Below are 24046 nucleotides of genomic sequence, written 5' to 3' on the forward strand. Positions count from 1 at the left end.
CATAATATTACACCTCAAAAGATGTCTTTGAATCAAATGAGAATCTAAATTTGTTTAAAGGAAAGATGATAAAGTATAAGAAGACATATGACCATAGACAACTCTTTTCATAATTGTTTAACCTGTTTCTTACAAAATATTTAATATCAGGAGTGTCAGGTTTGTTTGATAAATACTTTGATCGCCATGAGACTTCAAGACCATAGAAGAACCCTTAGAACACAGACTATTGAAACACAAATAGGATATTAAAACAGAAAGAACATTTAGAGATTTTTTAGTTCAAAACCCTCATTTTACAGATGAAGCTATTAAGGAACTTGTCTGTAATTAAATGAGTATTAAGTGGTAGAGTAATGATTTGAACACAAGTTCTGAATTCCTAATCTGGTGTTCTTTTCACTAATCAGCTTACCTGAGTGAAAAATTCTTTTAGCACTTGATACAGAATCAGTTATTTTTTTAAAAAGTAGGATATAAATACCTGTCCTTTTGCTGTATAATCCGCCAAGATGTTGAGTAGTTTATAGAAAACTTCAAACCAGGGAAGATAGCTGGGAAAGAAAAAGAAAAACACTGAATATAAGTAGAAACACCAAAACCCCAAACCAAGATCTATATCAAGTCTAATGCAATTCAGGGTCCCGCCCCCCTGTTCATTTAATAAACATTTAAAAGCACCTGTCAAATAAAGAATGTAGCAATAAATGCAAAAGAGAAAATATAAAGATTTAATAATTTAATTTAAATTAGATCTGCTATAATTGCCTTCACTAAGCTAACAATCTATGGTACTATTTCTATGTCCTTAAAAAAAAATTCCCATTTCATATTATAAAGGGATGGTTGAAATGCTAACCACTCCTTACTTCACACTTGCTTAATTTTTACTTAATACTTCAGGGACTGAACATTTCATGATCAAAGAGTAACAGTACTGGGGGCTATACTACTGGAGATAGTAGTCTCTTTGTGCCATAGTAAACATTCTTCAAGAGTTGAAGTAGGAAACAGAGTCAAGATGGTAGAGTAAAAGCAGGGACTTGCCAAACTCTCCCCCAAACCCTTCCAACTATCTTGAAATAATGACTCTAAATAAATTTTAGCATATCAGATCCTACAAAAAGATGGAGTGAAATAATTTTCCAGCTAATTACAACTTAAAAAGTGAGCAAGAAAAGTCTAGTGCACCAGGGTGGGAGGGCAGTGTAACACCAGCACAGCTCTGGGCAAAGCAAACTAGGAGTGGGTCTTGGGACCTCTGAAGCAGTGGCAGCTTTGGCAGTTTCCAGATCTCTCAGCCTAGAAACACCAAAAACAACTTGGAAGATTAACAAGAGAGGTTTATCACACAAGAGTGGGAGGGGAGACCCAGCAAGCCAGAAAAGGGGATTGGGAGTCACTGAATCAGCAGCTGTAGCAGTAGCAATAATGGTATACTGAGGTCTCAATCCACAAACTGGTTAAGTGGTTAAATAGCTAGCCAGAAGAAGGTTGGAGTGTTTAAAAGAACATCAATATCAGTGTTTAAATCCTCTAGAATACAGGCAAGAGTAGCCAGGCTTCTTCTAGAAAGGAAAACTGTGAGTCAGGTTTTCGGAGCTACCAGGATCTGAATTAGGTGACGAATTTAAACTGTAAGAATCTCAAAGCTGAAAAGGCTACTGACTAGATTGTTTCCAATGAATATTTTAGGTGAAGCCTATTAGGAATAAGGGCCATCAGAATTAACTAAGACAAGAAAAAATGGGAAATGTTGGCAAGATTGGGATCTTAAGCTGGAAAATTATTATTCTCCGAATATTTGTGTGTTCTGTCACTTCAAAATCCATTCAGAGGCTTGCTGTAGCATTGATTCTGAGGGAAGCTAGGGAGAGAGCTCAGGCAATGTTCTGTCTACTCTCTGGCACTTTGGTTCCACCCCTCCAGTATTGTCAAATTAACCTTATTGTCTTCCTTGACTCTTCCTTCTTATTCATCTCATATTCCAATCTGCAACCAAATTTTGTCCTTTCTGCCTTTACAGTATCTCCTGAATATGTCCCCTTCTCTCTATTAACATAATCTCCCTACTTCACGCCCTCATCACTTCATTCCCACATGATTTTAACAGTGAAATAGACCTAACAATGGGATAAGTTGGCTTCTCTATCTCATCTCTCCTGATTCCAATTCATACTTCATTATAACTTCCAAAACGATCTTTCTAAAAAGTAGAGCTCTGACAATGTCTTCCCCTTACTCAATAAAATCATATAGCTCTCTACTACCTTTTTAAGATAAATACAAAATCCTACGTTTGGCAAAAATATTATGGCATATATTTAAAAACATATGAAATACTTCATATAACTTCCAAAACGGTCTTTCTAAAAAGTGGAGCTCTGACAATGTCTTCTCCTTACTCAATAAAATCATATGGCTCTCTACTACCTTTTTAAGATAAGTACAAAATCCTATGTTTGGCATTATAACCTATTCCCTTCCTTCCTTTCTGGTATTTTTACACTTTATTCCCATACATGTCCTTTATGATTCAGCTACATGGGCCTGGTCTTCACATATGACACTCCAGCCTCGGTTTCCACATCATTGCGCTGATTATTCTCCAAGCCTTATGTTCTCTCCTTCCCTATTTTACTTTCTTCACGTCTCAGCTCAAATCCTGCCTTGTGCGAGAGGCCCAGCTACAAATACCTTCTTCTCTGATATTATCTCCCATTTACCCTGCTAAGTGGTACAACAGATAGAGTCCTAGAGCTGGAATTAGAAATAAGTGAGTTCAAGGTCTGCCTCAAATACTTACTAGTTCTGCAACCACAGGAAAATTACTGAGTGGGAATAGTAAGGAATGATAGCAATTACCTCCTTGTGGTCTCTCTGAGGATAAAATGTGACAATCTTTGAAAAATGCATTGCAAATCTTAAAGTGCCATATAAGTGCAAGTTATTATTAATACTCTATGTATATTTTGTATGTTTCCATCTATCACTTAGCACAGTAGCTTAAAAAAGTTTTCCAGTTGATTGTTTATCTATAAGATCACTTTCAACTCCCACCTTGTGAATACTAAATGTGTCTGCTAAATTCCCTGGATCTTTTTCAAATAAATTTTTATCTAATTATGTCTCCCTCATTTTGCATTTGTGAAGTTGATTCTTTGATGCCCAAGTTATAGTTGTAGTGGTATCCTTATTAAAATGTTACTTTTTAAAGCTTCTACTTAATGCTCTAGCTTGTTGGGATCTTTCTAAATCCTGACTCTGTCAACCAACAGGCTACCACAAAACCCTGTTAGCTGTATATTTCATTAGCATATTGATAAACATGCTATCTAGTTAGTCAATTCCAGTCACTGATAAAAATAGTAAAACAACATAGGGGTCAATCAGAGTCAGTTGCTTAGTCAGCAAACATTTATTAAATTTGGTGCTGGGGAGACAAAGAGGCAAAACCAGGGTCCCAGCCTTCAAGGTGATTACTTTCTAATGCGGGAAGACAACAAAGACATACAGAGTAGGTGAGGGGAATACAGTAGCAATTGGGACCTGGAAGGGTTTCTTGATGAGGATGAAATTTGAGCTGAACTTGAAGGAAATGTGGAAGGTGAGGAACAGACATGAAGAAGAGTCAGAGCTTTCTAAAAATGGGGCATAACCAGTGCATGAAGATTGGAGATGAAGCATTATAGTTCATCTTTCAGGATCAAAGAGCTATGGAAATTTATTGTATAGAGATTGGGGCTGGGGAGAAAGGTGGCATTCTCAGACTTCACATGTAAGAAAAATGACTTTAGGACTTGAGGTGAGAGGGGATGTCTTGAAGTGGAAAGAGATCTGAGGCAAGGAGATCAATTAAAAAACTACTGCAATTGACAAGTAATGAAGGTGTGAATTAGGAATTGGGCTATGTGAACAGAGAGAAAGATGGAAGGTACTCTCAAAGCGGAAAAAGCAATAAGAGAAATTGTGAGGAGATTGAGAGGAAGTAGCTAATACTAACCTTTACAGAACCAGGGGACTGGGACTATCTCAATGGTCTCTTATATAATAATAATAGGAAAGTATGGAAGTGAATTTAGGAGAAGTTAATGAGTTCTGTTTTGGATATGTTGAGAATGAGATGCCCACCTGACATCCGAGTAGTATCTCTAAGAGGCAGTTGGTTACTGTGGGATTATATGGTTCAGCAGGGAAAATAGTTCTAAATATAGAGATCTGTCAGCTATGTACATAGAGATGAGAAATGAACAAATGGGAGATCTCCAAGTGAGAGTATAGAATGAAAAGATAATCTCTGGGGGAAAGATACTAATGACCCCTTCCAAGTTGATATTAAATCACTAATTAAGGACTAGTTTTTTAGATCAGGCTACTCTGCCAGTTCAGAATGCACTTAACTGTAGTATCATTTAACTCAAATTTCTCCATTTCCCCCACAAAAATAGCATTAGAGCTTTTTTTTCAAACAATTTGCTAAAATCTAATTAAATTATATCTGCAGCATCCCCCTGACATACCAGAATAGTAGTTCTGTCAAAGAAAAAGAAAGAAAAGAAAATATTAATCTGACAAGATCTGTTCTTGACAAAGCCATGCTTTTACCCACTGCTAATAGATTAAGTCTTCTGGGGAGAAACAAAATAAAACTTTACCTTCTTCTCTTGACAGAATTTTCAGTACTCCTGGGTTGAAGCCTGAGATCCTAAACAATCTAAGCCTTTACTTTTTTGGTGGGATGCAATGAAAAAAGCATTGCCCATGAGTCAGCAGGATGTAATTCTTGTTCTAGTTCTACTGTGAGATCTGTAAAACCCAAAGAATATCATGTGATCTCTGTAGGACCTTGGTTTCTTCATCCATAAATGAGGACAATAATATTCATTGAGTTATTGTGAGTAATGTTCTGTAAACCTTAAAATCTAGATAGCTTTAAGTGATTGTTATTATTGCTATCTTTTCCAGTAAACAGCCCATATTTCCTTCAAGCATTCTTCAATGACAAGATTTACATCCATCACCATCTCCATCTTCATTCACCTTCTCTAACAAGCTTCATTTGTCAATGTTCCTCTAAATTTTGTTATCCAAAACTGGACACAGTAAGACTGCATCCTGTTACCTCTAAGGAAAGCAGGGCCCCTATGCCAGCAAAACTATACAACTTGGAATAATAAATGATGTGAGATGAAATATCCATGACAGAGAAAGTGAACAGCCCTCTATTATTAACATTTGTTTGACACTGAGACATGCTACTATAAAATTTAAGTAGCTTATCAAAATTGACTGATAAGCAACTTAACTTTTTACTTATATGACAGTATTATCACTTACTGTAATAAGTTTCCATCAACTCTGTCAGCTGCACATTGGTTATTATGATGGCTGCCACTTTAAAGATCATTTAGTTCAGCAAAGCAATGTAAACATTCAAGAGGGATTAGGAGGCAGATAAGTTTCACCATTCCCTTTCTTCTAAATAAACCTTAGTAGAGTTAAGAAGCTATTATGGTCTTCTGGAGAAAGCCTCTCCTAAGGAGACTACCCATAAAGATTAGCGAAGTCTTTGTAAACAAAACCAAAGGAAAGGTACCAGGAATAAGATCCCAATCCCCAAAAAGGTAGTAAAAATAGCAAACCAAAAAAAGGCACGTCTACTTTCCTGAAAAAGAGGGTATCGACAATGCTGTAATATACTACTGCATGTCAAAAAGATTAGGTGCAAGTCCCAAGTCTAGCAATTATTAGTTAAGTGACCCTAAATAAGTTTATATTTCTCAAATAACTTTTAATTTCTACATCTGCATAAAGGAGAGAAAAATTTACAGATGACCTTGTAGGGTTGTTAGGAGAAAATATCATCGTAACAAAAATGTTACCTACAACTAATAACAATAATTGTGGAATGATGAAAACCCTTGAAGTATTTTGGGGATGATATGTGAAATAATGTGATAAGTAGCTAGATTCTCTTTCAATATTATGTCTCAATCTTAAATATGAACACTAAAATCACCTTCTCTCTCTGGACCTCCGTTTCTTCTTGTTTGTGATGAGCTAAGCTAAATGATTTTTAAGAACAATTTTAGCTCCAAAAGTACATATTTATAAGTTCTTCTCTAGGACTCTCATTTTATATTCTATGTTCCAGCAAGGTATGTCTCCAGTTTTAACATTTAATGATTTATGGTCTCTTCTTTCCTCTGAAGTTCAATTTTCCATTTGCTACAATCCTTAGAAAACACATTTTCTATCTGATCTAACCAAATTAATTACTTTCTCTATGAAATTTAGAACCATAAGGCAAGGGAAAGGTTTATTAATTTCTTAAGGACCTGGCCAACAGTTTTTTTCTTTCAGGGCATTTGAATTCACCAGTTGCCTGACCTTGCTATAAAAGTTCCTCATATTTCCCCTCATGCATTGACTGATGGCTATCTAGTGAGGGCAGTGTGGTTGTGTCCCCCTCAAAGAACTTCTGTTTTCTCTTGCTGGGAGGCCAGGGTTCACAGCTGAACTTTATCTTGCTTCAGAGCTAAAAGAGTTTCCTGTACAGCTTCATTAAACCAGACTGGTCAGTGCGGTAGGGGGTTTCCTCTGTCACAGGTGAGGATATTGAAACCCCAACTCCACTTAAAGTGTGTCTGTCATCATCTAGTAAACAGGGCTTCCCTATTTAAGGAAGTGAAACAAATACTTATTTATGTTTCTACTTCCTTGCTGTCTAAAAGAATAAACTAACTTACGTTAAGTTCAAACTCCTTAGCATTCAAGGTCCCTCTTTGCATCCCTACAATGTGCCCCTACTCTACAGGTCATACCTTTTTGGCTTCAGACTCACTCTGACAATTCATTCTTATCTCCTGAACCTCAACTGTCAACTTCTGAATTATGACTTCTCCTTTACAGTCTATTCCAACCTCACATCTCCCAAGAAACCTTCCTGAATCCCTCCCCAGTTAGAAAATGCTCTTGTAGACTAACTCTCTCCCAACACTTTACTTTGAACAGACTACTCTTCTTGATCCCTCAAGCTAGAATATAATTTCCCTACTTTTCTCTATCTCTCAGAACTGTGAGAGTCCTTTAAGGCTTACTTTAGGTGTTACTTCCTTCAAGAGGTATTTCCTGATTCTTCTTAGTTAATGTTTTGCTTGTTCTAGAGCTCCCATTGATTACTCTGTAATTTTTTGGGGGAGTGGGGTGAGGTAATATATCCTATGCTTAACTGTTTGTGAATATGTCATATTTGCTTAGCACACTGTTTCTCAAAATGAAGTTCAAGAAGTGGACTTGGATATTTGGGAATCTCTAAGACTCTTTCACAATAAGTCTATGAGGTTAAATTATTTTCATAATACCAAGATGTCTGAATTTCTAATACAGCAAATAAAAATATATGTATGTACACATGTGCATAAACACATGCATATGTGTATGTAGATACACACATACAATCATATATATCCCACATAAGTGAAAGCTCTTTGTGGTCCTCTAATTTTTTAAGATCATAAAGGAAATCTGGAGAGCAAAAAGCTTGAGAATTGATGCCCTAGTAGAATGTGAGCTCCTTTTTGATCTTTATTCATGTTGTCTAGCACATAATAGGGATTTAAATAAATTCCCTTTTTTTCCCCTGAGGCAATTGGGATTAAGTGACTTGCCCAGGATCACACAGTTAGGAAGTATATTAAATGTCTCAGGTCGGATTTGAACTCAGGTCCTCCTGACTTCAGTGTTGTATCCACTGTACCACCTAGCTGCCCCCCCCCAAATGAATTCTTACTGACTGGTTATGCTTGTGGTTTTTGAAGGGCTATGTAGTGTAATGGAAAGAACTCTGTATCTGGAACTAGAAGACTTGGTTTAAGTTTCAGTTCTGCCACTTTGCCATGTGAACTTGGTCTCATAGAGCCTCAAGTTTCTTTATCCCTAAACAAAGCCGATAATCCCTGTATCCCATCAAGGGATATCTGTGGGGGTTGAGAAAATTATAAAATAGTATGGAAATGTGATCTCATATTATTTTATGGAAAAACACTGAACTTCAAGTCACAGGGATCTGAGTCTGAATCTTGGCTTTTTTGCTTCATATTCATGTGACCTTTGGTAAATCACTTAAACTACTCTGAGTCTCAGTTTCCTCTTCTGTAAAATCAGATGTTAAACTAGACAATGTCTGAAGTCCTTTCCAGCTCTGGGCCCATGATTTCATCATTCTTTGATCTATGAAATGACACTGGTGAGGGCAATGTTGTGCAGAATAAGCTTGTAATGTCTATTATCATATCAGATCCCCTTAACACTGCTGTGGTATTGTTCCTGTTTTATACATCAGGGAGCAGTGGTAGAGTCATGACAAGAGTGAGCCATAATAAAATCACAGAGTTCTAAGATGGAAGGGGTTTGAGAGAAGACCTAATGCAAGCACTCCTTTTACAGAGGAGGAAACTTTCCATATAGGAGTTGCCCACACTGATGAAATCTCAGATGCAAACAAAAACAAAACTGAAAGATAAACTGTCAAAAATCACACAACTAGTAGTTAGCAGGGCATTGTTTGAACCATTACCTTTTGATGTCCAAGTCCAATGCTATTTTCATTATGTCACACTGTTATGTTACTTGATGTGTAAAGTAATATAAATGTCACTTAAATAACAATGCATGTGTTATTAACATATTAATAAAGTATAATGGAAAGAGTGTTGGATTAGAAGCCAGAGGACCTACATGTAAATTCCAGTTCATTGTGTGTCCTTGGCTTCTTCATCTGCAAAATGAGGGGTTAGGAGGAAAAAATTGACTGGTCCCTCCCAACTCTTTACCTCTAATCCAATTATAATTTAGTGCAGATAAATACACTCTGTGTACCAATGTTGTCTTAAATATAAAATATTTGTGCAAATCTATAAAAAGGGACTCATTTTTAATATTTGGAAACAAGACTCTTCCCCTCCCCCCACTCCTTCTTGATGATGATTGAATAATTGGTTTTTTTTTTTCCCTGAGAGAGATTTTGTCTTCTTTCTTTATATAAAATCATTACAATGATTGAAGATTACTCAGTAGGAAAGCAAGAAGACACTTTTCTGGTGTCACTAGTGAATTGATGGTAACATACTATCTTTGTAGTAATGACACCTCCACAGACAATTTACTGTAATTCTCAGATATTTTCCATGCAGCCTAGAGGATAGGACTTTCATCAATTTACAGAGTAATTCTGTGAAGCTGCCTCCACCTGCATTTATAACCCTTCAAGCTCCCTCCAATTCAGAACACCTTACTTTCTACTTTAAATTACTTCTGTAATATAATGTAATGGGTTATTGAGGTGCTAAAGCTAAGTTTAGCTTCAGTTGAGCTTTCATAGCCTATGGGGGAAAATACACTATTTCAATAGAGAAAGGGGAAAAATGTTTATACAAGATACCCAAATGAATATTAGGTACTGATGCATACTAACTAAATCAAACTAATAGAGCCACAGAAGAAAAAACAATTATTTTCATTTTAAAGACAGGAAAATGGAGGTAAGGAAGCAATGTGAATTGCTTAGAATTATGGAGGAAAAAAAATGATTTTTTCCTTAACCTGAAAATCTTGTTTTGAGGCATTGGGCAAATAAGAATTAGAGGTCAAGAAAATAATCTTTTCCCTTAATAAAGCCTAAAATGAAATTATATTTTGGGGGCTTTCATATCACATTAATGCATAAGTTTTTCTAGTACATTAAAAATCTCAGAGCATTCTCAGATGAACTCCCATCTGATTATACCCTTGAACTGTACTTTAAAATTGATTATAGACACCTTAAAAAGAACATTTAAATACACATAGCATAATGTAAAAAGGGAATTGTCTGTAAATCTACAAACCTTCTGTTCTGTATTGCTTGCTTTTCCCACTATCATGTACTTAGAAAGCTGTTGGTCTTTTTTTTAAAGAAGAGAAGAGACAGTTGGACTAACTGATCTCTAACACCTTCTAATAGTGCCATTTCTAAATCAAACACTCTATGTTCTTGGCTTTACAACCTTCTGTCACACACTAACAAATGCTCTGTGGTTCCTAACTAGTTTTAAAAGGAACTTCAGAGCAGAGAAGGACAGGTGCAGCAGTCTTATGTTCTAAGGTTCCATCAAACTTCAACACTAAGTTCTGAAGTTTTATGATTATGACTTGAAGCAGTCATTGAAGCAATGTTTTTTTACAAAAAGAATCTCACAAAAGACATTTAGTATCACTTAGCTTTAACTATTCTGAGCAATCCAACTTTGGCTGGCTCCCAATGGTTTGGCATATTTTCTTACTCCTCAATTCCAGGGCCATTAGTCATGTGTCAGTTCTTTATTGCTTTAGAAATTAGTTTACATGCTGTATTCAGAAACATAAAATGTAAATAGCGCAATCGAAGCTGGAGTTTTCAAGTTCTATATTTTCTATGTTTTAATCACACATAAGAGAGTGAAGGTATTTTTTTAAAGCTTCAAGATCCAATGTCTTTTCCCCTAAAGGGATGGCTTTTAAAAAGGAACCTATTTGTAATAAGCTTCTCATATTTACATAAGGCATTCCACAACTCTCTCTCCCTTGTTGCTTGCAACAAATCTGTATTATGAGCCCAATTTTACAGATACATAAATAAAAGTTTAGAAGTGACTTGTCCAAGATGACAAGTAATAGAATAATAAAATTTCACATCTAGGAGCAGCCTCAATTTTAGAAATGAGAGGGCCATTAGAACATAAAATATGAAACACTAGAAAATTATTTGGAAATCAAATAATCTAATCCTCTCATTTTAAAAATGAGAAAACAAAGACCCAGTAAAAAGAACTTACTTGTCTCAGCTCACAAAGTATTAGTTGTATGGGGGTGGGGGAGAGGGGTGGAATGAAAAGTGCTTTTTCTTTAAGCATACTTTGGTGTCTCTTATTCTTATAATAATGATTATATATGACAGAAATTCTAATAATAGGCATTTCATATTTTTCTATTTTTTTGAAAGAACAAGTTAGTATTAAATCAGTGAAAATTATGAAAGGACTTTTGCTTTCTAAAAGTCTTTCTCTTTTCAACTTGTTTCCATCCCATAACTGCTTCTTAGAGATACTGTAATCGTAAATTGTACCTCTATATGCGTATCTAGCTACATCATAAAGCCACTTATATTACCTATATCAATGAACTTCCTTGACAACTTCTTCTAGGGGCTGCCTCCCCACTTTGAAATTCTTCTACCTAAATTCACTAATATGAGTGATACACCCATAAATTAAAGTACTCACAGTAATAATGTTATGTCTCATAAGGCAAATGAATGAAAAAGAAAGTGGGAGGAAAAGGGGGGAGAGGGGGAGTAGATTCTAATAGATGTTAGTTATCATATAGTTCCTCTCCTTATTTTACCAAAAATGAAACAAGCCTATACAGTTGTGACCTGCACAAGATCACACAGGTAATAAGGAGCAAAGCTGGAATTTATATTCAGGTAGTCTGATTCTTTCCCATGCAAAACAGTGCCTCAAGAACAGAGATTCTTTACTTTTTCTTATATTATGGACTCTTTGGCAGTCTAGTGAAGCCTAAGAACTCCCTCTCAGAATAATGCTTTTAAATACATAAAATACATAGTATTACAAAGGAAAACAATTAAATTGAAACAGAGATGTAATTTATTCCCTTTCTATTCTATGGACAGCTTGAAAAGGATCCACAAGTACCAAGTTAAAAGCTCCTGGGTCAAGATTTTCCTTTTTTCTAATCAAGCATTTCTACTTTTATACTCTGTCATTATAAAGGATAAGGATGTACAGTTAGTAATGAAAAGATAGGGGCAAAATGAGAAGGATTAAAGAAAGAAAACTTTTAATACACTAATGACTACTAACACATTAGTTGATAAAAATCGTTTTTCCAAGGAACATAGCAACAATATGGCCATCATACACTGAATTCAATTCAAAAGTACAAAAATAAAATCAGCTTTATGTCTACCTGATGCAATTAGAAACATTTAAATAAAACAGAGGATTGAACACTAGAAGTCAAAACAGAGAACCTAATTTCTTTCCTATCTGTAGTAACTCCTAAGAACCCTGAACTTGAATTTATAGCACAAACACTCTGTCCCACATGCACAACTAGTAGCACTATTAGGAATTTAAGGCTTATTACTCCCTCATATTTAATTTGTAACCAAACACTTCCCTTTCCTCTTGGCTACCTTAGAACTTCTGATTAACTCTTGTTTTCATAGGTCAGAGGTTAAATGAAAGAAGGGAAACAATGAAGTGTGAGATTGCCCAGAACACCAAATCAAAAAAACGACCTCTAGCAAATAGCATTAAAATATGTGATAGACTCAGGATGGTTTTAGACAGTTGATATACAAAGGCTCTACAGCAGTATAACTCAAACAGCAGTGACTACAAAGATATAAAGAATGCAGAGTCAGGGAGGGTTAACTAAAGGATCCTGGATTCAAGTCTCAGGTGCTGTTATTTGCTGTATGCCTTTTAGCAAGGCAATCTCACCATTCTGGCCATCACTTTCTCCATATAAAATGGAAAAACTGCTACTTGTATTATATATGCCCCAGAGCTACAATGAACATAAAAATAATTAATTTATGGAATGAACTTTGTAATTGTGAAACATTACTATTAACACAGATTAATGTTATAACCTACTTCACAGATTCAAGATTATAACAATAAAAAGTATTTATTAAACCTACTACATATACTGTGAGTAGTCTACTGAAAAACTGAAATCCTTCTCCATCTGAAAGGATGGTTTTCATTTGATAATACAGTCTAAAAATTTTCAATATTGAAGGCTTAACATCTAGTGATGATTCTCCCATATACCAAAGACATGTAATCTATTCTTGAAGCCTTTCTAGTTTGGTAGAACCTGCCATAATTAGTCCCTACTATGACAAGACATCACAGCAGGATCCCAGTAGAACAGTATTATCACCTTCAGTAAATTACAAAAACATATTTCCCAAAGGTTTAAAAATATTCTAAGAAGTTAAAAGCAGCATCCATTATGACCAAATGATTCTCTGCTGTATGAGTCTGATAGGAGAGGGAAAAGATTTGGCATATATTCCACATGATTTCCTTCTTTTATAGAAAACAGAAATGTGCAATTTAACCATAACTGGCTAAAGACTAGACAAATGTTTGTCTATGGGTAATCCAAGTAAACAGAAGTATAATGGAAACTTTTTTCTAAGATGGCTATGATCTCGCCAAGTTTTCCTGAAAAATTTACAGTAGGTGAAGAGATGCAAAATGATGAAAATAGAAGCAAGAAAACAACGTACACAATGATTAGAACAACACAACAGAAACTAAATGCCTGAATTTATAATGCTCAAGCTCAGCTCCAAAGAAGAGATATAAGAATATATGTCCTTTTTTTCCTTAAAATAATCAGTAGCACTTATTTAAAACCATCAGCAAGGATCATATGCAATGATAACAAACTAGAACCATTTCCAATAAGATCAGGAGTGAAACAAGGCTGCCCACTATCACCATTATTAATCAATATTGCAATTGAAATGTTAGCTTTGGCAGTAAGAGAAGAAAAAGAGATTAAAGGAATTAAAGTAGGTCATGAGGAAACCAAATTATCATTCTTTGCATATAATATGATGGTATACTTAGAGAATCCTAGAGAATCAATTAAAAACTACTAAAAACAATTCACACCTTTAGCAAAATTGCAAGAGGCAAAATAAAGCCACATAAATCATCAGCATTTTTATATACTACCAACAAAGTCCAGCAACAAGAAATACAAAAAGAAATTCCATTCAAAATAACTGTTGATAGTATAAAATATTTGAGAATCTATCTTCCAAGGGAAAGTCAAGAACTATATGAACACAATTACAAAACACTTTCCACTCAAATAAAGTCAGATATAATCAGTTGAAAAAATATCAAGTGCACATGGGTAAGCCGAGTGAATATAACAAAAATGACAATACTACCTAAATTAGTCTACTTATGTAGTGCCATACCAATCAAACTCCCAAGAAATTATGTTACAGATCTAGAAAAAATAGTAACAAAGTTCATCTGGAAGAACAAAAGGTCAAGAATTTCAAGGGAATTAATGAAAAAAAAAATGCTAATGAAAGTGGCCTAGCTGTACCAGACTTAAAACTATATTAAAAAGCTGCGGGTATCAAAACCATTTGGTACTGGCTAAGAAATAGATAGTCAATCAGTGGAATAGGTTAGGATCACAGGACAAAATAGTCAATGATTATAGCAATTTAGTGTTTGACAAATCCAAAGACCCCAGCTTTTGGGATAAGAACTCACTATCTGACAAAAGCTGCTGGGAAAATTGGAAACTAGTATGGAAGAAATTAGGGTTTGTCCCATACCTAACACTACATACCAATATAAGATCTAAATGGGTTCATGATTTAGACATAAAGAGTGATATTAGAAGAAAATAAGAAGAACATGGGATAGTTTAACTCTCAGATCTGTGGAAAAGAAAAGAATTTATGTCCAAAGAAGAACTGGATCTCATAATTGAAGACCAGATAGATAATTCTGATTATGTTAAATTAAAAAGGTTTTGTACAAACAAAACTAATGAAGACAAAATCAGAATAGAAGCAATAAATTTTACATTTAAAGGTTCTGATAAGGCCTCATTTCCAAATTATATAGAGAATTGATTCAAATTTATAAGAATTTAAGCCATTCTCCAATTGATAAATGGTCAAAGGATATGAACAGACAATTTTCAGATGAAGGAATTGAAATCATTTAATCATATGAGAAGGTGCTTTAAATCACTCTTGATTAGAGAAATGCAAATTAAGACAACTCTGAAGTACCACTTACACATCTGTCAGATTGGCTAAGATGATAGGAAAAGATAATGGTAAATGTTGGAGGGGATGTGGGATAACTGGGACACTGACACATTGTTGGTGGAACTGTGAATGGATCCAGCCATTCTGGAGAGCAATGTGGAACTATGCTCCAAAAGTTATCAAACTGTGCATACCCTTTGACCCAGCAGTGTTACTACTCGGTTTATATCCCAAAGAGATCTTAAACATGTGCAAAAATATTTGTGGCAGTCCTCTTTCTAGTGGCTAGAAACTGGAAACTGAGTGGATGCCCATCAGTTAGAGAATAGCTAAATAAGTTACGGTATATGAATGTTATGGAATATTATTGTTCGGTAAGAAACAACTAACAAGATGAGAGGCCTGGAGAGATTTACGTGATCTGATGCTAAGTGAAATGAACAGAACCAGAAGATAACTGTTCAAGGCAATATCAATATTATACAATGATCAATTCTGATGGACGTGACTTTCCAACAATGGGATGACTGATGCCAATTCCAATGATCTTGTGATAAAGAGAGCCATCTACACCCAGAGAGGAGATTGTGGGAAATGAATATGGATCACAACATAACATTCTCATTCTTTTTGTTGTTGTTCACTTGCATTTTGTCTTCTTACTCATTTACTTTCTCTTTTTTTGATCTGATTTTTCTTGTTTAGCAAGAGAATTGTATAAATGTTCATACATATTGGATTTAACATATAATTTAACATGTTTAACATATATTGAATTGCTTACCATCTAGGGGAGGAGGTGGGGGGAAGGAAAGAAAATCTGAAACAAAGGCTATGCAAGGGTCCGTGTTATCAAATTATCCTTGCATATGTTTTGAAAATAAAAAGTTTTAGAAATTTTTTAAAAAGAATATATGTTCTCCTACTTCTTGGCAGACATAGGAAACTTTGCAGCAACACAAAATTTTTCCAATATTGGTTAGTTCTGTGGAAGTTTTTTTTTCTTCTGTTTAAAATTTATTATTTTTATATTAACTATTTATATTTTATTATTATTATATGACTTTAGGACAGGGTGGGAAGAGGAATACAATGCAAAATGTAGGGAGGAGAGTGATGGGAGAGTTGAGCTGAAAATTGAAGACATCCAGGGAAACAATGAGCATAAGGTGAGAAGAGAGTATTTAAAGAATAGCAAATAGAAAAAAATCAACAGAATTGAGAGATGAAGAATCATATATAATGAACAGAAGATAAGCCAAAAGAGCTGAATTGTGGTGTATGTGGAAGGGAATGAAATACAAGAGGACTGTGAAAGTCCAGCAAAGAGCCTAAATAGAAGAAAGATTCCCTAGATGTGATGCTGTTATACAGAAGATCTTGTAGAAGACTATGTTCACTCCATCAAGCCCTAGAACAATGCAGAGTTTCCTAGAGGAGATCCACACTCAAAAAACTTCACCTATCATATAAAAAGAAATCAAGAAGAAGAATACTTTATTATGATGACAGTAAAATTCAGTTGTATGGACAATCAATAGGCTTTATTTATTAATATGTATAACATTATTCAAGTTCAAGAAGTATTTGTGAAAGTATCTACCATATGTAAAATTTGTTCAATTTATATTTAAATTCCCTTCTGTGAGGAGAATTAACTGGGTCAGAAGGTTTTAAATAGTTTGAAAATTTGTCTATCATTAATATACTAATGTTAAGGACAGAGTCACACACACAGCTGGTGCTTAATAAATGTTCAATGGAGTTGATTAATTTTTTTTTTTTACATTTACTTTTGTTCAAGGTAACACTAAACTTGACTACATTCTAACTAATCTTCCTGTTTCCCTTCTCTCTAGTCTATCCTCCAAAATGCTATCATAGTAATTTTTTTTACATTTTTGTTTTTCTATACAGTTATCCCTTCTACAAGACTATTTTCCCCATTGTGAATCTAATATACTGTGGGCTGGCAAAAGAAATTTGATAGGAATTTTCGGGAAGTGTTGTGAAAGCTGCAAACAACATACAAAGGCCAGTACATGACAAAGAAAAAGTTTAGAAACTCAGAAATCACAAAATATGTATATAGCATTGTTTAATAATATAAATCCAAATTTTACAATCAGATGCCATAAATTTCCCATAAAAGAAAAAAAATTCATACTTCTTCTCTGTTACAAAGGAAGGGTCAAAACACTTTACAAGTATTTTTCAGATCAGGAGGTTACCACATCACCATCATGATGTGGAAGGGATAATTAGTTCTAAATGTTATTTCCCTTTCAATCACTCCAAATAGCCTTTAACATAAAAGCATAAATTATTTAACCTTTTTCCATGACCTAAATATAGGCTACCTTATTATACTTAGCTCACTTTTACAAACTTTCTGCTCATGCTTGGGAGCCACTAAATACTACTTTGGGAATTCATGTCATGGAACTTCATGAATATATGCCACTTCATCTCAATTTGGCATTCATTGCTACACAGAAATGATCTTAAATCTTCACTGAATGACTACCATATACCCATAGTAACTTTTCCAAAACCCATTCTTTTAACTTCCTACATACCACACCTCTTTAAGCAAGCTAATTTTGCCTGCTATGTAACTAAGAGGCCAACTATTAAGAGTTAACTTATCTTTTAAGTGCATACCTCGCCATTCCTGCACATCTTCACTCATTCTGTTGTGTTTTATCCAAGTATTTAAGGCAGAGACAGGCCTTCTCCCTGCCCAGGTCAATCCCTTTTTTTTTTTGGTGGTCTCAATCCATCTCTCTCTTCTATTTTCTAGAAAACTATCCCAATAATCATTACCTCTTTCTGTTTCCTCTCCAATCTCTGTGTACTAGAGATAAACCACTGCCTATAAATATGTCCAGTTTTCCATAATCCTTAAAAAAAATAAAAAAATAAAGCTATCACTAAAATGTGCCATCAGTTCAAACCACCATCCTATAGTCTCTTCCTTTTTACTGCCAATACACTAGAACAAATAGTCTACTCTTACTCCCTCCATTTCAGCACATATTTTTCAACTCTTTGAAGTATAGCTTCTGGCTCCAGCTTTCAAATGAAAGTGTTCTCTCAAAGGTTACCAATGATCTCTTAGGTCCTAAACCTGAAAGTCTTTCTTTTGTATCTAGACCCCCTTGTACTCCAAAGCTTTTGACAATCACCCGTATCCTACACCTGCTATCATCTTATATTGTCATGGCTTCCGTGACATACCTCTTATCAATTCATCTTTTAGTGATTTTTAACCCATACTCAGTCTCAAAGGCTAGGTCGACCAGAACACTAACTTGGAGGAAGACTTGGAGGGGAGTTTAAATACTAGGTAGAAGAGTGTGTTTCATTCAAGAGTAAATAAGGAAACTAAAAGTTTTGTAAACAAAACACTGACCATGTACGGTCTATCTATCTCATAGGTGATAATATGATCATCAAAAAAAGTTTGTAAGTAACTATGGAATAGATGGAAAGAAAAAGGAAGAGACAGAAAAAGAGAAAAAAAGGGAGAAATAAAATAAATAGGAAGACATGGCAAGAGGTGATAAAAGGTGACAGTACTAGCATTATAAAAGAAAATGGGACAATTTCAAAGGATATTGTGGAAGTTATGATGGATAAAACTTAGCAAATAATTAGATATAGGGATAAAAAGAGAGTTAAGGATGTCTGTAAGATTATTAAATTGATTAACCAGGTGTACCCCTATTTTATCTCTGACCTCCCAAACTTTTATCTTACCTTTTAATTGTTAATGCCTTATCTTCAAAATTAGTCTGTCTTTGCTTCATCACATCCACCTGATGGCAGGAACTGATTTACTTTTTGTGTCTCAAGTACTGTAATACAGTACTTAACACACAGTAGGTGATTTTTAAATGTCTGTTGAGTTGAATGAGTTCATGGAGAACACAAATTAATTTCTTCTGAGCTTCATGTAATTATACATGCTGTCCTCCTTGCCTAGAATAGTCTATCTCCCTCCCCTTACATCTCCGTCTGTTCATTTCCTTCAGTATTCAATTCAGTGGACTCTTTTTTCATAAAGACTTCCATGATTCCTTTCCTTTTCTTTTACTTTTAAACTAGATTCTTCTAACCTCTACCCCAGAATAATGGAACATAGAAGGAAGGTTAAGGATGTAAGAGGTAGAGATGTGGAGGAAATACATTCCAGGAATGGGAAAGAGTTTATGAAAATTCATGGAAATTAGAAGATAGAACATCTAATTCAGTAAAAAGATGATTTTGTAGCTTAGATAGAATGTGGTAGATGTGAAGATGAGCAATAGGAAATAAGGCTAGAAAGGTAGAGTGAAGCAAGATTACAAAGGATCTTAAATGGCAAGCTGAGGAAATTTGTATTTTATCTATAAGACTTGGACTTAACATTAGGCCTCGCCTGCTTCCTGACTTTGCTGCATAGGTTCCTTGTTTCATTGAAGACTTCTTCCTAGAACCTCCATTCTGAGAAGGAATTCAGACCATTAGCCATTCTTCAGTAGCAGACTTTAGCCACCACATCCCTGCTGCTTCCCTTGCTGGCTTTTCAGCTCTACTTTTCAGTTTTCTTTTACCATTAGAATAAAAGCTACTTTGAGGGCAGGGATCTTTCTTTTGACTTGTACTTGTATTGCAATGTACTTAGCATAAGACTTATTAACTGATGGTATGAGTATGCAGGAGGCCAGCATACACATACATGATTATAACATGCTGTCTATATCTCATAGTGTATTAAAGTGATTTGAGTACACTTTTCTCCGCTACTAAACTTAACCACCCAAAACTAAGACTGTCCCAATACATTTTTATATTCCTAGAACTTAGTATGGTGTCCTGTCCATAAATATTTGATAAAAGTTTAACTTAATTTACTTCCCTAGCACAGGACACAATGACTCTCAGAAATGAAATGTTGAAAATTTCCTATCACACTTGATTGTCCTGTGGTTCATAGAGATTATTAAAAGAATTAATTTTTAGTCAAACATTGCTAGCCAAAGTTATTTCAAAGACAAAAGAAAGCAAAGGAAAAAAAAGTATGGCAAATATAACTTTGCTAGATTTTTTTCAACAAATGTTCAATGAAAGAACCCTTTAAGTTAACTTCAAATACTTCAATATGCTTTCTTGACAGAGAGCACAAAGAAGACTATAGGAAGTGACTTAATTAGATGAGGCTTTAAGCATGCAAAATTAGTATGTTTTCATAAAATCATATAGCACAAACCTCTGTAATTAGGGCAAAAACATTTAAATATTTTAGTCATTTTACACTTAACAGATACTTGTCTAAAAAGTAGCTTTCAGTGATTCATAGTTACTTAAATATAAGTTCTACTGAGTAACCAAAGAATAATACTTATGAATAAGAGAATTATATGCTAGTTTCTTTCATGGTGAAGAATGAAGTTCATACTGTAATTATAAAGAAAGATTATAATCCATAAAAAGAGGCATAGAATGAAAGTGATAACTATAAAATACAATATGAATTTATAAACCATAAAATATTATATAATGTTATTAGTATGTACTATTTGAGTTTTAGTTAGACCTTGCTATACCAGCTTCTGAGTTGCTTAATTCTTTCTAATAGTTAAAAAAGACCCTATTCAACCTCCCCATTTTAAAGGTGAGGAAATTTAAGGACTAAAAGAAAGTGAGTGACTTGTCCAAGATTGAAAAACTAGTGAATAGCAGATCTGAAACTTTTAACTGAGGGTTGTTGATTACTATGTGTCCCATGCTTTTTTCTCTCATAATATGCTGCCCTCTCAATATGGTTTTAATAGAAATAACACTGGACTTTGAATCAGGAAGCTTAGGCTCATTCAACCTAGTAACACAGAATAAGGCTAGCAGAATATATTTCATAGAATACTTTAATGGACCCACAAATTCATTCATGTGGACATTCAAATTCACTCATATAGATTTCAACCCTTTTAAGTTCTGTGCAATTGCTATATCCTCCTGCAAGCCTTTCATAACATGCTGGAGACCTGCCTCCCTTTTGTTCTGTTAATATTTTGCAGCTACCAGTGCAATACCTAGGTTGCACTCTGTTATCCCTCATAACAAGGATTTAATAATCACTAGATGAATATATTGAATACAATAATTTGAAACTTAATGATTTAGGTTTAAATTAGATAATTAACATAATAGGGATAGATTTCATAGGAGTCTTAGAAAGTAGGTAAAATATATATTATACCAGTGTCTTTGCTTACAAGTAAGGAAAATTGAGACTGAATAGAATAAGCAATCAATCAATAAACATCTATTAAGTACCTACTATGTGTCAGACATTGTGCTAAGCAATGGCAAAATAAAAAGATTTGTCCAAAGATGGGATGATAATAGAATTGCAATATTCACAAAAGTACTAAGTTGGAGGGGGAAATAGGATTAGAAATAAGATCCTTTGACTTCAAATCTGTCTTTTTTCTACTGTACTTGTCTTTAATGAGTCCAGAAATGTATATTAGGGAAATGAAATATTAAGTCATATAATGATAGAATAGCAATCAGGTCATTACAAACCAATCATAGAAATCTATTTGAATGTACACTGCTATACTCATCTATCTCTTCTGCGCAGTCATTCAAACATAGGCTTCCAGATTTTGGATAAAAATACAGCTATGTGGTTTTTTCCCTGCCAAAAAAAGCTCCTTCTGCTGAGGGAGAAGTATGCTGTACTTTCATTTAAGGATCTATAATAGACTCAAAAATGCTTGCTGACTTTCAATAACTGTATTTCCTATACAATGGGCCTCAACTTTTTTTTTTCTTAGTTGCTATACAGTTCATTTCTCTATCCCAGCTGAATGCCAATAAAATCATCAGAGGAGCTTTATTAGCTTTTGTGATCCTAAAAAAATTCATTAATAGAATTGTTTCAAACTTTGCTATTTGGAGAAGGGAGAGGAGGTGGGGAAAAAAGGGGAGGAGTGATGGAGAAAGGAGGAGAAAGTAAGGGGAAGAAAGAAGGAAAAGGAGGGGGAAAGGGAGGAAGGGAAAAGGGAGGAGAAAGGGGAAGAAGAGGAAAAAGGGAAAGGGGGGAGAGGGAAAGAGCAAAGAAACAAGGGACAAAAGAGAAAGGAGGGGGAAGAGAAGAGAAAGACAGAGAGGAAATAGAGGGGATAGGAAAAAGGAATGAAATTGGGGAGATGAAGAGAGGGAAAAGGCAGAGAGAGAGAGAGAGAGAAAGAGAGAGAGAGAGAGAGAGAGAGAGAGAGAGAGAGAGAGAGAGAGAGAGAGAGAGAGAGAGAGAGAGAGAGAGAGAGAGAGAGAGAGAGAGAACGAGAACTTAAACTCAGAATTAACTAAACATTCAGCTTCCCCTTAAAGCAAGAGGGGGTATGAGACATGACAGGATTTATTTTAACCAAAAGCAGCTGTTGCTTTTTGAATCAGGAGGCCTTCCTAATGAATCAGTAGTTTTCATAATAAATACACAGTCCTTTGAAATGTGAAGATTATGCGATTAGAATTTCTTTTGATATATTTTTAAAAGAGCTCATTAGAATGAGAAGAGGCAGAAATACAGTGTGTTCCCTTGTAAACCATAGGGAGCAAAGGATGGTAGAACTAGAAGGGACCTAGAAACATGCATTGTTAGCACACAGAATACCAGAAATGGAATGAAGGTCAGAACAGAGAATGCTACAAAGGGAAGAAACTGTAGAACATGGATTGTAATAACACAGAATTCTAGAGCTGGGAGGGATCTTAAAATAATAACTCCTATAAGAGCTTTGAAGGTTAGAAAACATTATCGTCATAACATAGCATGAGGAACCTCAAGCATAGAAAACATAAATGACAAACTTAGTTTCACAGATAGCAAATTTTGGAGCCAGGATACAAATTTCAATCTCTCACTATAAATCTAGTCTTCTTTCCACTATACCATACTACCTTGCAAACTTATGACACCAAATAATCTATCTGCAAGGGAACTGCTCTCCTCAGTTTCTGCCAATTGACATCCCACCTATCTATGTTTTAAAATGGCTTTACTGTTTCTTCTTTTGTGAAGAGATTTAAAAATATTCAGTTGTTTTTCACCTCTCCTGCCTTTTTTTTTTTAAACCAGAGTTCCAGCCTGAACATTGCATGATTCTATAATGTTCCATACATTCTTAAAAAAATAATAATAAAAATAAAAAGCAATACATGGCATGGTAAGGAATCTTTGGGAATTTCTCTTACATAATTCTCAACTCTGTCCGATGCAAGTTCTAATGCATCATCACTACCTTGCAGGCATAAAAATGTCCTGATGTCTTCCACTTTTATATGGTTTCAGTCGGTTATAGAGACACTTTTTCACACATGTAAGCTTACACATACACCCGCTCACATATACAAATCTCCAAAGTAACATCTGTGCATGTTGATCAGCTTCAGGCTTTACTATTACTTTACTGATACTATTACAGTATCAGCCGATACTGCTCTTTGAACCTAAGCCTTTATTTCTCTTATTTTTGGAGTCCAGAGAATTCAACTATGCTTCTGTAGCAGGCACTTGTATAATCAAAATGGAGCTATGCCCAAGAATTCATTTCTACTCTATCAGGTACCTAAACAATTTTTTCTTCCCCTTTCTTGGAATTTCCTCTCCCCAGGGCAAAAACTTCTTATTATATTGTTTTAAAGAACTGTCAATTGACCTTTTCATCTAGTCATTACATGGAATCCTAGAACTTTAAAGATAGAAAGAATCTTTAAAAAGAGAATAATAAAATTGGGAAGGGATCTAAGCCACAGAATGGCAGAGTTGGAAGGAAATAATATAAATTATTAGAATACAGACTGTCAAGGTATCAAACAGGTAGTCAGAAAAATGCAAAACCACAATATTAGTGTACTTTGCATTATGCTATATTTAATCCCAAATTTTCCTGAAATCACTTTCAAATGCTGTAAATTAAGCACACAAACCTGAATACTATATTAAACTTTTGGCTTATATGAATGGATATTCATATACCTGCTTCAAAATAACTTTTTTTCTATAAATTGATGTCACTGAAATACTTCTCCAAAGTTACCTCTTTTCACAAATTGAATTGATCTTATTGAAGCACATCCTTTCCTGGATACAGAAAACTGGTCACATCATTTCCCTACTCAAAA

The 24046-nt window shown here is 34.7% G+C and overlaps 1 protein-coding gene across 5 annotated transcripts in view; it reads right to left on the reverse strand.

The window, feature by feature from the left end:
• The window catches only part of DENND1A (DENN domain containing 1A), a 687683-nt gene that overhangs the window by 383744 nt on the left and 279893 nt on the right, over positions 1 to 24046 (reverse strand). For all 5 annotated transcript variants that reach the window (XM_051979612.1, XM_051979615.1, XM_051979613.1 and 2 more), the window contains exon 6: positions 485 to 554. In XM_051979612.1, coding sequence (XP_051835572.1) covers positions 485 to 554 — 70 coding nt within the window. The remainder of the gene's footprint in view (positions 1 to 484; positions 555 to 24046) is intronic.

The sequence above is a fragment of the Antechinus flavipes genome, chromosome 2, assembly GCF_016432865.1.
Source record: "Antechinus flavipes isolate AdamAnt ecotype Samford, QLD, Australia chromosome 2, AdamAnt_v2, whole genome shotgun sequence".
Classification (NCBI taxonomy): domain Eukaryota; kingdom Metazoa; phylum Chordata; class Mammalia; order Dasyuromorphia; family Dasyuridae; genus Antechinus; species Antechinus flavipes.